Source organism: Mustela putorius, unplaced genomic scaffold, assembly GCF_011764305.1.
Source record: "Mustela putorius furo isolate JIRA1106 unplaced genomic scaffold, ASM1176430v1.1 tig00003942_pilon_pilon_pilon, whole genome shotgun sequence".
NCBI lineage: Eukaryota > Metazoa > Chordata > Mammalia > Carnivora > Mustelidae > Mustela > Mustela putorius.
This window is the reverse complement of record NW_025422087.1, coordinates 21,025,403-21,041,352: the sequence shown is the minus strand read 5'-3', so window position 1 is coordinate 21,041,352 and position 15,950 is coordinate 21,025,403. Positions and strand designations below refer to the sequence as shown.

Sequence of the window (15,950 nt, the reverse complement as noted above, 5' to 3'; positions counted from 1 at the left end):
ATGGCATAGAGCCCCCATTGAGCTCTGCAATGTTGGGGAGGGGGGTTCCTGCTTGAAGATTCTCTCCCTCTGTCCCTCCCCTCCCCCATCCCGGTCTTTAAATTTAATAAATCTTTTTTAAAAAATAAACACACACAGAGGTACTTAGGTGGCTCAGTGGGTTAAACCTCTGCCTTCCGCTCTGGTCATGATCTCAGGGTCCTGGAATTGAGCCCTGCATCCCGCTCTCTGCTCAACAGGCAGCCGGCTTCCCCAGTCTCTCTGCGTGTCTACCTACTTGTGATCTTTGTCAAATAAAAATTTTTTTTAATCTTAAAAAAAAAATACACAATCTCTGTGGCCCATTGTAATTCTTACTCAAACACCTTGGCTAGCTGAGCATTATAGCCTTTAGCCCTATCCCATCACTCATTTTTCTCTAGATTTCCCAAGAAATCAACAGAGGACACACAACACTCATATGGCACATACCTAGTTCCCTCTAAGGATTGGCAGTGATCAAGCAGGTGAAGGGCAAAAGCAATGCACAAGCCGGTGGAAGGTAACTTCCCTTCAGCTTGCCTTCTGCCTTCCTCACTGGTGGCATGACTCTACACTCTAGTTTGGAACCATAACCAGAAGACTAACTGAAAAAACAAAAACAAAAAAAAGACGACGACGACTAACTGAATTCAGAAATGCTAAAATTCTGAGCGTTCCTCTTAAAGTTTATCAAGCCTTTGGGTACTGGAAGACCAAGGTAACTAATCTTTCATATTCTTAACCTAGTTTTAAAAAAGTATCTAAGTAGGGACGCCTGGGTGGCTCAGTTGGTTGGACGACTGCCTTCGGCTCAGGTCATGATCCTGGAGTCCCGAGATCGAGTCCCGCATCGGGCTCCCAGCTCCATGGGGAGTCTGCTTCTCTCTCTGACCTTCTCCTCGTTCATGCTCTCTCTCACTGTCTCTCTCAAGTAAATAAATAAAATCTTAAAAAAAAAAAAAGTATCTAAGTAGGGGATGGATAGAAGAGATAGACAAGTGAACAGATTCAAGGACACATAGAAAATAAAATCTATCGAATTTGGTTAAGCGATTAGATCTTTGGTATTAAAAAGACATCAAAGGCCACTTCTCATTTTCCATCCTATGCAATGGTGTGATTATATATACTGTTTCCTGAGCAAAGGTATGCATTAAAGTTGTAGAAGTATATGGTAAATGCACAAAAACAGGTCAGAACTTAAGAATATTAGTTTATTGTGGATCAGATAGTTAAGTGTCGGCCTTTGGCTCAGGTCATGATCCTGGGATCCTGGAATCGAGTCCCACATTGGGCTCCCTGCTCCTTTGGGATCCTGTTTCTCCCTTTGCCTCTGCCTCTCTCTCATGAATAAATAAAATTTAAAAACATATATATTACAAGATCATAGCTATCGAACAACACAGTTGCCACTCTTGGCAAAACTCCTATTTCGATACCAAGGGAACCCTGAAGTGGAGAGAGGTAAAAATACTGAGGTCTTTGATGGAAACTATCACAGCACAATCCAAGATGAGCAGGTAGTAATCTTCCTAAATGGAAAACCTTATGATAGTAAAAATTGTCACGTAGTTATAACATGGCTAACTGAGCTTGTTGGCATTGACTGAATTCTGTGGCAGCTTAACACACACCCAGCTCAGTAGTAGGGACCTCTGGCTTCAAGCAGAGGGTACCTCAGAGGAGATTCAGTGTGATCACTGAACATGCCTTGAGCTGGGGAAAAAGCAGGAGTGCATTTGCACCAATCTCTTTGATCAATCCTCTTTTTTTTTTTTTTTTTTTTTTTTTTTGAGAGAGAGAAAAAGAGTTGGGGAGTGGGAAAAAATCTTAAGCAAGATCCAAGCTCAGTGCAGTCTCACCGCACTGAGCCAAAATCAAGTCTGGATGCTTAACTGACTGAACCAACTGAGGCACCCCTCACCAATTCCCTTTCTAAGTGTGTGCGCAGGGATTACACTCTCATTCATGGGCACTTACAAATAGCATGCATAGCTTCCTGAAGGAGTCAGTCTGGGGAAGAGGCCAATATTTGTACTTCGTGTAGCTTAACACTGAAGGTATCCCTAAGTGCTGTGAAGGAGACACTGAGAAAGCCAGCCAGACACTGCCCAGCCAAGCATCTCTCAGGGAAGAGTAACTTCTAGTGTTGCTTCCACAGGAGGACATTCCTAAAACCGAGATGCCTCAGCTGTTCCGTCATCATTCAGTTAAGTCCCCTCCTTCTGATTCCACGTGAGTGTGCATATGGAAGATGCTTTTGGTTTTGTTCACAAGCGTTATCTTCAGTACACAGCGCAGTACATGGCATGTGATGTTGATGCACTCTAGAAGAATTCCTCCTTCTCATCATACCATAAACTGGTCTTATACAGAACAATTGTTGCCAACCTGATTGATTTCTCATGGTATAGTTACAAACTGGTATTCCAGTTTTAAAAGTTTCATGAACTTCATTCATTGGAGTCCAAATGCAAGCTGAGTCTAAAGGGTCAAGACCCTCAACTTCATTAAATTTATTAACGAAAACTGCCACACCATGGTTCTGCCCTGGTGCCAAAGAATACTCACTTGGTCGAAGAAACAGAAAGGGGCCCATCTTATTTCTGAAGGAACTGCACCCTTCCCTGTCCTCTGGCCCTGCAGAAGCAGGTGGCTAGAGCCAGAGCAGGGGAGATTAGAAGACTTCTTAGCTTTTAGTATGATGATGCTTCTATGGGAAGAATGTTCTGATGTCAAAGCCTACTTATAATAGGTTTCTATTATGAGATTCTTTGGAGGAATGAAAGCAATGAATCTTGCTTCAAAATCAGTTTCCCCCAGTCTTGTCTGAAAAGGGACACTTTTCCACCAACGTATTTCCCAACTCTCATTAGAAAAGGAAGTCCATTTCTACCCATTAGGGGAAGAGCTGAATGCATTTTTAGAAACAGCCATTCACAAGTTTTAAGAGGCCAACTGCAAAAGGCGTCAAGCAACAAATAATGACCACAATAAAGAGAGGCGGCTCAAAGTGGCAGTGTCACAACTGGCCGTACCATTTATTGACTTGTAATCTTCAACATGATTCCCCCTCCATCATTCTGGGCTCCTGGGTGGCTTAGTTAAGTGCCTGCCTTTGGCTCAGGTCATGATCCCGGGGTCCTGGGCTCGAGCCCCACATCAGGCTCCTTACTTAGTGTGGAGTCTGCTTCTCCCTCAGCCCCTCACACCCTGCTTGTGCATGCACGCTCTCACAATCTTTGAAAACTGAAAAACATCTGTAATTATGAAATATGTAGATATTAAATGAACTTGATTACTTTTAAAAACAACAGAACTAAGTTTTTCCCAAATATTTTTATTTACCACATTCTTCACATATCCAATATCTTGCCATTTTATATATGTAGATTTTAAGACCGTGCATACTGAACAAAGTGACAGTACCAGTGATTAGACACACAGGGCAGGGTGTTGGGGAGAGGGGGTGGTTCCTGTATAGAAATTCTGGAAAACAGCAACAGGACTGAATCAGAAAAGACATCTTTTAATTATAGGAAAACCTTTAAAACCACCACAGATGTCCATGACCTCTGCTATGCTCAGAACACGACGGATTTCAAAGCACAAGCTGGACAAGCGTAGACACAGGAAGGAAGCTGCCGCACGGGCCCAAAGGGCAGAGCCGTGGCTGGAGCTGCAGCGCTCTTCTCACACAGGAATTGGCACATCTGCACACGGGAATCCAAACTGTATCCCTATGCGACTGCATGCACAAACTGCCTCAAGTCTCAGAACCACGAGGGAGCACACCCGCCCCCTCACTGAAACAAACAGACCCCAAACGGACCCCACAGCAAGGAGATTACCTGCTAGTGTCACATCAGCACTCCCTTGGCAGTGCTAGTAAAAATAAGGAAGAAAACATTTGGGGAAGAAAAAGGAATACAGAAGAGGCAATCTTAGTTGTGTTTTTTTTTTTTTTTAAACTACATAACTTCTGAGATTAACCCTTTTTCTCAGATCCAAATTAACTATTAAAAAGTCTTTATGCTTTACAGAAAAACAAAGTGGGAACTTGACTGAAAGGATTTCGTAGATTACATAGGCTACAGCTTTCCAGTTTTTATCATTATTGATGTTCAAGCAGGCATTAAATTTAGGGTGAGAAAGAGCAGACCAAGCAAGAAGGACTCCATTCTCCCCCTTTCGACCAGAGTTGAAATTGTGTTTTACCTCTTTTATAAACTGAGTTCCAAAATTCTATTACCTGATAGAAACTTTAGTGATGTTAGAAACTACTCAAATTCTTATATAAGCTTTACTAGTAATACTCATTTTATTCCTCAGAACCTTTATGTTCCAGTTTCTTTAATTTCTGAGCCATAAACATAAAGCCTTGAGAAAAGATATGCAAAAGTGTCCAAGACAGAGCTGTCTCTGTAGTATTTATGCACACACATATAAACTGTTCATAAAAACTACGTAAGTCACATAAAGTTTTGCACAAGGTTAGCAAGCAAGTCCATTACACATTATTAACCAAAGTGTGAACTATCTTCCATTAAGAATTTTGCCTTTCAAGACTAGAAGCTTTCAGGGCGCCTGGGTGGCTCAGTGGGTTAGGCCGCTGCCTTCGGCTCAGGTCATGATCTCAGAGTCCTGGGATCGAGTCCGGCATCGGGCTCTCTGCTCAGCAGGGAGCCTGCTTCCCTCTCTCTCTCTCTGCCTGCCTCTCTGACTACTTGTGATTTCTCTCTGTCAAATAAATAAATAAAATCTTTAAAAAAAAAAAAAGACTAGAAGCTTTCTTTACACAGGCAAAAGTTAATGCATCATTGGTTTCCTTCCTCTCCATAAATTCTAAAATTTAACTATAAAGTATACACACTATTTCTAACACTTAAATACCTAGGTAAAAGCAGACGTGCTTTTCTTTTTAAAATACTAAGCAGGTAAATCTGAAAGTAATTTCGGAGGTGGAAACACAAGTGCCTTTAAGAAATCTTGTTAAGGGGCGCCTGGGTGGCTCAGTGGGTTAAGCCTCTGCCTTTGGCTCAGGTCATGATCTCAGGGTCCTGGGATCCAGCCCCGCACCCGGCTCTCTGCTCAGCGGGGAGCCTGCTTCCTCCTCTCTCTCTGCCTCTCTGCCTGCTTGTGATCTCTCTGTCAAATAAATAAATAAAATTGTTAAAAAAAAAAAAAGAAAGAAAGAAAAGAAAAATTGTGTTAAATTCTTGTCAGTCCTGTTACAGGAGTGCTTCTATCAGTCAAGGTGACAACGGGGATTCACATTGTCATTGAGTCTATTTAAAAGCACATACTCTCAGGAGTGTGCAGCATTTCAAACATTCACATTTTTGAAAGATTCCAACGAGTTAACAAGGATTCAGGTTTAGAATTTATAGAAGGTAAGAAGATACTGAGGCCCACTTTCGGCCAGGGCTAGTGTTTTGCAATAACCCTATGAGGTAGTTACTGCCCCCATTTTACAGATGAGGGAAACTGTGGCTCTGATAAACAAGGCAACTGTGCCTACTGCCACACTGCTTAGTAAGTATGAGGCTATCTGAAACACCGGTGCATGCCTTTTTTGCTGCGTCATTGGTTTTCTGACTGGTATCTGGGGGTAGGAGAAAATGGGTGTCCCAAACAACAGGACTCCAGCCCTGCATCCCAATCTCAACCAGAAGCAGTTCTATTCTATCTGTTTTGCATGCTGGGCTTAAGTGTAACAATTTTTTTTATAGTTTCATAACTAAAACACACTCCATCAGGCCACCTGTTTACTACAATTGTTATTAGTTTACCTTCATTATTTTTCCCTTACAAAATAATGAGCTTTGCTCAAAATTACTCATGACCACATAAAACATCTTTTTGCATAGAAGACTTTAACAGTTCATAAATTACATCTTTTTAGGTACATAGCCCACATGACAAACCTTTTTAGATACATAATGTTCTATTAGGCCTGTCCACTCTTCAGGCCAAGTATGATTTTAAAATTCAATGAAAACCGCCTACACAAAATCAATGACTTGTGCAACAATCTGTGCTCCCAATTATAGACTATTTACACACTGTACCCTGTTAAGCTGCCAATGTCACCTACTTTTACCCTACAGCTAAAAGGAAAAGGCATTTCCCCCACTCCTCATGCTTCCAAAATCAAAAAGTAGTTACTGAAAGGTTAAAAGCAGCCTGAATTTTCTAATTAAATTCTATCATAAAGCAAGCAACTTCACTTATTAGGCAACTGTAGGAGGTTGATCCACCAAAAACAACTCCATTTTCCTTCACTACCCAGGACTGAGAATGAAAGCATCTAACAGATTTTAAAATTAAGTTTGAGATATTGTTGTTGCCTTGGAGGAAACACCCACAATTATGGCTACTATCATTAATACTTCTTATAGGAAAGGAGTTTTAAAAGCTTTCCTTTTCAAAATAAGAAAGTATCATCCTGGGGCACCTGGGTGGCTCAGTGGGTTAAGCCTCTGCCTTTGGCTCAGGTCATGATCCCAGGGTCCTGGGATCGAGCCCCACATCAGGCTCTCTGCTCTGCAGGGAGCCTGCTTCCTCCTCTCTCTCTGCCTATTTGTGATCTCTGTCAGATAAATAAAGAAAAAATCTTAAAAAAAAAAAAAGTATCATCCTATAAGCAAAAGAGGAAAAGTCAGTAAATCTTCCTAAAACATAACAGAAGTTTTATTTAGGAGTGTAGATAGTGGTTTAAATAAAATGACTTTTGCTATGAGCAGCTAGCAGTCCATGGCTATCAAACTAGTTTGTCACAGAAAGTAGCTCTTCCTTTACACATTTGTGAAAATTTCTTAGGGCAGTCTTAAGGTCTAAGGGTTCTAAAGAACCCTTAGTTTTAAGTATCCTTTGTTGTCACTTCAAGGTCTTGGGCAGGGGGGGAAAAAACTAGTAAAGGAAAGATGAAATCATGCTAAAAAAAAAAAAAGGCAAATCAACAACAACCAAAAACCCACCAGCCTTAATCAATCCAATAAATGCAATATTCAGAATTGAGAGACAGCAACAAAAATCAAATAGCAATGAAGAGTCCAACATTTACAGCACTTAACAGAAATACAGATTTGAGGGTTTCATTCTCTCCCTTCAGGTGATGACTCACTCATGAACAAATCTTACACCAATCTGGTTTTCTTAACTCCCTCAATATATTTAAAATGTAGTCATAAGTTCAAGTGAATAAGAGCACCTGGGTGGCTCAGTGGGTTAAGTCTCTGCCTTCAACTCAGGTCATGATCCCAGGGTCCTGGGATCGAGCCCCACATTAGGCTCTCTGCTCAGCAGGGAGCCTGCTTCCCTTTCTCTCTCTGCCTGCCTCTCTGCCTACTTGTGATTTCTGTCAGTCAAATAAATAAATAAAATCTTTAAAAAAAATTTCAAATGACTGATTCATTTTAACTTGAAAAAAAAAAAAACCAACATTTACAAGATGTCGTATAAAGCAGTCTCATTTGGAGGTTATGGCTCCCTGCTGGGAGACAGTTACTGCTGGGAATGTGTGAAAACCTCCTGTCACAGTCAGAAGCCTATCTGTTAAAGCTGGGTTTGATGTTTGAAAATTGCCCCAACTCATCTGCATCAAAGGTACTGAAGAAAATGGGTAATGAGGCTGGGTACTTGTGATACAAATTAAGTTGTGACTAAGAAACTCCATTCTCCTTATGACACTCAAACTGACTTTAAAACAATTCTAGAAGATGTCCCACAACTTTCTGGATAGAAGTAAGGCTATTAGGATACCAACACAGCCTCTCGGGTTGGCTGCTCCAAATAAAAATCACCTTTTGGGTAATTCTTAAGTCTCAGTTGTTTGAGTGGAAGATTGAACTCCATGGTCTATGATCCCATTCAATGCTTGGTCTTGACAAACATAATCACACCCCATACAGACAAAATAATTCCTGCACACCACACTGTATTAGCAATGAGCATCTTATAACAAGGAGACATCACATAATAGAGTACATTTTCTTGAAAATGATAACATATTAATTTGTTTCAGCTAAAGTATACATACTACCATTAAAAGTGTAATAATTGAGCACTGCAGAAGCCAGCTTCTGGATCTTTAAAAATCACTTTAATATTAATGGAATTTGATTAATACTTATATGTTACAGACTTACTAGTCTGCCAACTATTTCAAGTCAGTATTTATTAAACAGTAAGTATACCAAAGAGTACTTCTAAATAACTTCCCGAAAGTTATTACCTTAATAGCGTTTACAACCAAAAAAAGTTATCTTCCACATTAAGTTCCACGATAAAATAATTTAAACATATGACTGACTCAGCAAGTCTTTTTTAAAAATTATTTTGGAAGATGTAAAAGGAAGTGTCTTTTCTTTGTCCTGTGCCACTTCTCTCTTCTTCCCTTCCTACTTCTTTCTGTTCCCTCAATATGTAAGATTTCAGATACAAACTCAAGAATTCAAGGTGAAAGGTGTAATTTTGCTTCACAGAAATCATGACCTACACTTCATAGAGAAAACAAGGTAAAAACTGAGTAGACCGAACTTTTTAAAAAAACAAAAACAAAAACAAATAGGAGGCATAACAAGATTATCTTTGGAAACTAGAGATTTTCACTCTACTAGAAATAGCAAAATGTTCCACATTATTTTCTTTCCTTTCCCAGGTACATAGTTAATTAGCATACATTCCAACAGTGTGCCTGAAAAAAATTTCTAAGCCCCAAATATTTAAATTATTTCTTCGTTAAGTGTTTTGGCTAAGTCAGTGGCCAAGGACACATGGGGGTTTAGTCATGATGTTTAGATGGGAGTCAAAAACAAAACCCAGCAAAAATTGGTCACTGTTGTCAGCTGTAAGTCTCCCTTCTCCCAAAAAGGTTTAAAAAAAAAAAAAAAGAGTCCTGCTTTAAGTGCACAAGATTCCAGTAAACTTGCAATATCTCAGCTGACCTAGGAACGGAGCAAGCCATCTGTAAAGCGCGCAGTGATCCAAATACGACAGGTAACGTCAGCAACGACTGGAAACAGATGCTGGCCCCAAATCAGGCAGAATACCCATCTTCAGTATCAAGGAATGAAACGAAGTCCAAGCTTCTAAAACACATAACGACAAGTCCAGGAACGTGGCCGGATATAATCCAGAAATGTGGGCTTCAATGGGGAAAGAAGAATGGAAGAGTAGTTTATTTTCACACATGTGTGCGCAAGGTGTCAGGGTAGACAGGGATGCGTTCATTTTATACATTGTGTACCTCTACAATGCCTCCCATCATTTCAGTAACCTTTAAGCTATAAGCAGCTTGCTAATTCAAAAGATGTTCATTATTTTTATCTGTAACACAGATTATAGTGCTTTAGAAGTTTTACAGAAAGATTTTGAAGTCCAGTAAATTCTATACAATTACGTGGACTTCCGACCAAATTCCAAACAGGCACTACCTCTCTGCTGGATCTTGCATTTTATTTTAGCACAGACCTATGGTTTGTTGCCTAACATCTAAACTGTGGTAGGGTAAAGATGATAAAATATATACACAAATTACTATAATACAAGGTTTAGAATAACTAAATTATCTAAATGAGAACACATGAAGCATTATTAAAATTCACCAACAGGAAAAGCCTGGAGCAAGAATCTGAAAAAGCTGGAAGATGCTGCATCCGAAGTGGATTTTGAGAAAATAAAATCTGACAGGTGGACTCGGTGTGCAGATCACCAAAGACAGCCCAAAGCAGCTAGTTCAGATGCGCAAAGGGGGGATAAATAGGAAAGGAGGAGGCATGAGGGCAGCATAAGAAAAACAGCAGGAGAAGGATAAACAGCAGGAGCAGCTTTGGGAAAGAAACATTAATTTGTCTATAGGTGTCGTCTTCAGTTACAGGTACCTGTGAGAAATAGTCAGAAATACCAAGAAGGTGCCCCCTAAATATTTGGGAGTTACCGTATGCAACTAGAAGTGAAAGATTTAAAAATGAGACTCTTACATAATTACAAACAACCACACCACCAAAGGTCAAGGGAAATGAGATCTTAGACATAGGAGTATAGCTGGACATTTTCACAAAGAGTTGATTACTCTAGGAAGGAGGAGGGAAGAAATACATGTATTTGTAGGTGGTGGCAGAGGGGGCATATACATGCCACTGAGAAGGCCCTGCAGAACACCTACATTTTCAGGACACAGGAAGGAAATGAGAAGACCCTTTAAAAAACAGAACAAAACAAGAAACAGTGAAAAAGAAAAAAGAGAAAGAGAGAACCAAGAACTAGGAACATTCAATGTAAAGAAAACCAAAGAGAAGAAAAATCTCAAAGCCAGTACAGTAAGATCAGATAATAATCTAATCCTTTTACTCTTTATTTACCTCCCCTTAGCATTAATTCAGCATCATTTCCACTACTCTTCTTAATACTGCCCACGAAGCCTCACAATCAGGGGACAAAAACTTTACTTTTCCATTCCAGCCTAACCGAAGACTCACATTTTTGAGAGGACAGTGCTGACGTGCATACCACTCTTGGGAATAAAGGCACAGGATGACGCCATGGCCCGCGAAAAGGGAAGTCCACATCATAACATTCCAAATTGGCCTTTTCCGACTGTCGTTGACAATGAAGTTGAAAGCCACTAAAGTTAGAATGATAAAAAATATAGTTATCACAACATCATCTATCGGGAAACAAAGGGCCTCAGACATGTGCTGTAATCATGTTGTTATCACAATGAGCATCAACTATGGGTATACAGGTTTTATTCTGGCTACTGGTACTGTAAGTAAAAATGAAGCTTCAGGACACCTGGGTGGCTCAGTGGGTTAAAGCCTCTGCCTTTGGCTCGGGTCATGGTCCCAGGGTCCTGGGACCGAGCCCCATGTGGGGCTCTCTGCTTGGCGGGGAGCTTGCTTCCTCCTCTCTCTCTCTCTGCCTACTTGTGATCTCTCTCTGTCAAATAAATAAATAAAATCTTTTCAAATAATTAAAAATTTTTTAAAACTGAAGCTTCAAGTGTTGAAATTTATTAATCAGTGATTAACAAGAAATCAGAGAATATTCAGAGCAGGTGAAAATATATTTCATGGAATCATTCATATTTCAACTTGTCCTTCCCTCCACACACCCAAACAAGGGTCCATGTTTTTCTGGAGTGAACACTAACAGAGTGTGAAACTTGTTTATAGTCTTCATGATCTCCCAAATCAGTGTTATCATTAGTCTTCAAGAGCCTTCAAAATCCAAGTACACTTAAGTGTATGTCTCTTCTTCAAAGGATGAGTGCTGTGCACCAGAGCATGGTTAATTACTCAAAGTCAATGCTGTGACTGTCTGATAAACACTGCTTTGAAATGCTGTTGCTATGATCTAGTTGTCCACCCTGCCTTAGACGTCATCGTCTACTTTTCTTTCAGCGCGACCCTCAGTACTCTCAGGAGGCCAAGATACTTACTTCCAAAGAACATGAAGAGCACGAAAAGCACTGGATAGAAAAAGTTCAAGCAAATAGCCAGGGCATATTCATGCACTACAGCAGACACAGCAAAGACAGCTAACATGGCAGCCGACTTGAACCTCTTGGTGAAAAACTAGGGTAAAAGGAGAATATGAAAAAGCAATTTTTTAAAAAGTAATTAAGCCCAAAGTAGACACAGCCGACCCTTGAATAACACAGGTTTGAACTGCATGGGGCCACTTATTCAGTTAATAGAGCACAGTACAACTGGAGAAGGTATGTGCTATGCTAAGTGCTGTGAAGGGTATAAACCTGGCGATTCACAGACCTGTACCCCTGAGGCTAATACATTATATGTTAATAAAAAATAAAAAATTATTAAAAAATACAGCACAGTACAGTAAATGTGTTTCTCCTTATCATATTCTTATCAACATTTTCTTTTCCCTAGCTTACTTTATTCTAAATATATAGTATATAATACACAGAACATACAAATGCATGTTAACCAATTGTTTTATCTTATCAGTAAGGTTTCCAGGCAAAAGTTTTGGGGGATGCAAAAAATTACATACAGATTTTCCCCCTGCATGGGAGGGTCAGCACGCCTGCCCCACTTGTTGTTCAAGAGTCAACTGTATATATGACTTATAATTATCACATGCTAAAGGCACCTATTTTATTATGTTTATATTTGACTTTTCCAATCTATTCCTTGGGTTAATCCAAATGTAGTAAATAGGGGCACCTGGGTGGCTCAGTGGATTCAAGTCCCTGCTTTCAGCTCGGGTCATGATCCCAGGGTCCTGAGATCGAGCCCCACATCGGGCTCTCTGCTCAGCAGGGAGCCTGTTCCCGCCCCCCCACCCCGCTTGCGCTCTGCCTACTTGTGATCTCTGTCAAATAAATAAAATCTTAAAAAAAAAAAATGTAAATAATTACCAAAAAAATCTACGCTTAAAATCCTTATTATACTAAAATGAGGCACTGTCAAAACCATTCATGTTGGAAAAATTGGGCATATTTTTAAAAACCTACCTGTAACCTGTATTTGTAAATCATTACAGTAGACAAAACATAGTTTTCATATATAAATGGACACATCAAATCTCAACCTTTAGAGTAACACGGTATGGTAGAAAAGGCACACATCCTCTCCATCTGCACTACAGACCTTTAAGTGACACCACATTTATGAATGAAAGAACGCTTGACGACAGCACTGTCTGCACCATGTCATGCATCACTTAGCTAAATAGTGACTTAATAACCAAAACCCGCAATCCAGAGATACCAGGGATCATCAATCATGACAGTCATCAGTCTACGTAACATTCCGTTCTAAAGAATATCTCAAAGACACGTATCACCAATGGAGACACATAAATCCAAACTAAGTAGTTCCCTACTTTAGCAGAGAAACACACACACACACACACACACACACACACACACACACACACAGCTAGACAGAGATTATTTACTAGCAATGAGATTCGTAAGAAATGATCTGTTACTAATAGATCATTTCACCTTCTCTAGATGCCTCCATGCATTCTTACTTCATAATTGTGTAAAATAAATCCAGAGCACAACTGTGGTATTAGATCTCATCACTGTTCATACTGGTCTCTAAGCAGTACTGTCCAAAGCGTCAGCTGTCTAAATGGCCCACAGAGAAATGAAGACCACTTCTAGCTGCAGAATAATACTTTCTGGAGGAGCGCCTAAGTGGCTCAGTGGGTTAAAGCCTCTGCCTTCGGCTCAGGTCGTGATCCCAGGGTCCTGGGATCAAGCCCCACATCGCAGGGAGCCTGCTTCCTCCCACTCTCTCTGCCTACTTGTGATTTCTATCAAATAAATAAGTAAGGGCGCCTGGGTGGCTCAGTGGGTTAAGCCACGGCCTTCAGCTCAGGTCATGATCCTAGAGACCTGGGATCGAGTCCCACATCAGGCTCTCTGCTCAGCGAGGAGCCTGCTTCCTCCTCTCTCTCTCTCTGCCTGTCTCTCTGCCTACTTGTGATCTCTCTCTGTCAAATAAATAAATAAGAAAAATCTTAAAAAATAAAAAAAAAAAAAACTTTCTGGAAAAGGATCTTTATTTCTTTCACATCAAATGTATCTTGCCACTAACCCAGAGAAAGTCCTTGTAAGCATAGTAATACAACCAGTCATGAACCACAACGTTCCAGGTCCTGTAATAGTTAGCATATGATGTGGAGTTCCACCAATCCTGAGGAAAAAAAAGCAAAGATTTAGAACTACACACACACAACAAAGCAAAACCCCCTGAATATTCCTAAAGAACATACACACACAAAATAATATCCAGAATGTGTTATGACAATTTGTTAGTCTATACACTGATGTCAGAAAAATCTTAAAAGACATTTTGGTTATTAGTGCTCAATATATGAATTTTAGTTCCATATATGATGAAGTCCCTAACTTCACTTTGTCCCATTATCAAAAAAGTTATGACGGGGGGCGCCTGGGTGGCTCAGTGGGTTAAGCCGCTGCCTTCGGCTCAGGTCATGATCTCAGGGTCCTGGGATCGAGTCCCGCATCGGGCTCTCTGCTCAGCAGAGAGCCTGCTTCCCTCTCTCTCTCTCTGCCTGCCTCTCTGACTACTTGTGATTTCTCTCTGTCAAATAAATAAATAAAATCTTTAAAAAAAAAAAAAAAAAAAAAAGTTATGACGGAAGATACAGAACATAGAGAATCATTAAATCTAAGGTTCACCTAAATAGTGATCAGTATATCCCCTTACGCTGCTAAAACATAGGGAGAGCATTCTAAGAACTGCCCCACTGGTACCATAAATGACAAAATTTACATTGTACAAGGAGTGAGACAATGGTTACCTGTAACATATCACTCCTTATCTTAGTATCAGACCCATGGAATCAGACAGATGTTGCAACCCACACCCCCATTTCTCGGAGGAAGGAGTGCAAGGCTCTGGGTATTACCAGAACCACCACAAACAAACAAAACCCTAGAGGGTTTTACGCAGCATTGCAGAACACTATGAACACCCCGGTTCATCTAGAGCTTAATTCCAACTGTGTGAGAATACTATTTAAGTATAATTAATGTCTTCAAAAAAAAGGAGGGAAAAGTTATTTCCTTTATGAACTATTCAACAGTCTTAAATAATTTGCTAAGATCACTCCTACAGCACCAGACAGTCAATTTCAAAAGAATGATCTGCAAAATCTCATGATGCCCTCTGAACACACACCTTCCCACCAATACAGGATCCAACAGAAACCATATGCTTTTTTTTTTTTTTAACCATATGCTTTTTTAAGAGAACAGATATTAGGGGCGCCTGGGTGGCTCAGTGGGTTAAAGCCTCTGCCTTCGGCTCAGGTCATGATCCCAGCTGGGATTGAGCCCCATGTCCGGCTCTCTGCTCAGCAGGGAGCCTGCTTCCCTTCCTCTCTCTGTCTGCCTCTCTGCCTACTTGTGATCTCTGTCAAATAAATAAATAAAATCTTTAAAAAAGAGAGAGAGAAAGAACAGATATTAGGGTAGAAGATAAGGCTGTGAGTCTGTGCTAAGTATATCAACATCAGAATCTCAGAATTAATATTGGTAAAACTTATGGAAAAAGAACTTCACAATGTTTATGCTAAAAAGCTAGTAGCCAACGATTTTCCAATACTCAACAATGAGAATGTAAGTGCACAAATAAAGTGTGAAAAGAAAGGAGTCCAAGTATTTACCTTATAAAACATCCTGTCACCAAAGCGTAACATCTCAGCAAAGGCATTTAGCCAACAGTGTAAAAAGGCAAAAAACGTGAGGAACAGTACCAGCACACCTAAAAATAAGATTAACGATATTAAGAGTCTTTTCCAAATAGTTCACGCAAAGCAGTTAATTTTATGTCATGATGTTCCTAAGAGCTAGTATTATTCTGTAAAATAAAAGTTACTGTTCTAGCTTACCAAGTCAAGAAATGACACCATGTTCTTTTGGAAAGTTTTTTCATTTTAGAAAGCATTAAATTCCTGCCAAGTGGGTTTATAGGTAACAAATGACCCAGCCTGTTTTTAATAGAAATGCCTGGATATATGGCTTAATGTGGTACCCAAAGCCCTTTAACATATGACCCTCATGCATTCCTCTAAACGAGGTGCTGAGAACTGTGGGAGATTTTGCCCCCTAGAGAACATCTGACAATTCTGCAGACACTTTTCGTTGTCACAATTCAAGGGGTAAGGGTCGTACTACTGGTATCTAGTTTTTAGAGGAAGGATATTGCTAAATATCCTATAATGCACAAGACAGCCTCCAAATGTCCAGTGACAAGGTTACCTTATCTCTGACTCTATTCCCAGTGTTGTAAACATCGTCCATACCTGGACTTCTGCCATTCTGAAATACTCCATGCCATTCTGAAATACTCCATGCCTTTGCTTCCATCCACCACCTAGAAGCACGTTTCCACTACTTCTCTGCCAAACACCTACTT

At 40.1% G+C, this 15,950-nt stretch overlaps 1 protein-coding gene across 7 annotated transcripts in view; it reads right to left on the bottom strand.

Moving 5' to 3' along the window:
* Nucleotides 1-7,943: 7,943 nt before the first annotated feature.
* Nucleotides 7,944-15,950, bottom strand: part of SOAT1 (sterol O-acyltransferase 1) — a 74,655-nt gene continuing 66,648 nt past the window's right edge. For all 7 annotated transcript variants that reach the window (XM_045069560.1, XM_045069563.1, XM_045069559.1 and 4 more), the window contains 5 exons: nucleotides 15,199-15,296; nucleotides 13,602-13,700; nucleotides 11,465-11,600; nucleotides 10,503-10,648; nucleotides 7,944-9,170 (listed from right to left, as the gene is read on the bottom strand). In XM_045069560.1, coding sequence (XP_044925495.1) covers nucleotides 9,114-9,170; nucleotides 10,503-10,648; nucleotides 11,465-11,600; nucleotides 13,602-13,700; nucleotides 15,199-15,296 — 536 coding nt within the window. In that variant the 3' untranslated portion in view covers nucleotides 7,944-9,113. The remainder of the gene's footprint in view (nucleotides 9,171-10,502; nucleotides 10,649-11,464; nucleotides 11,601-13,601; nucleotides 13,701-15,198; nucleotides 15,297-15,950) is intronic.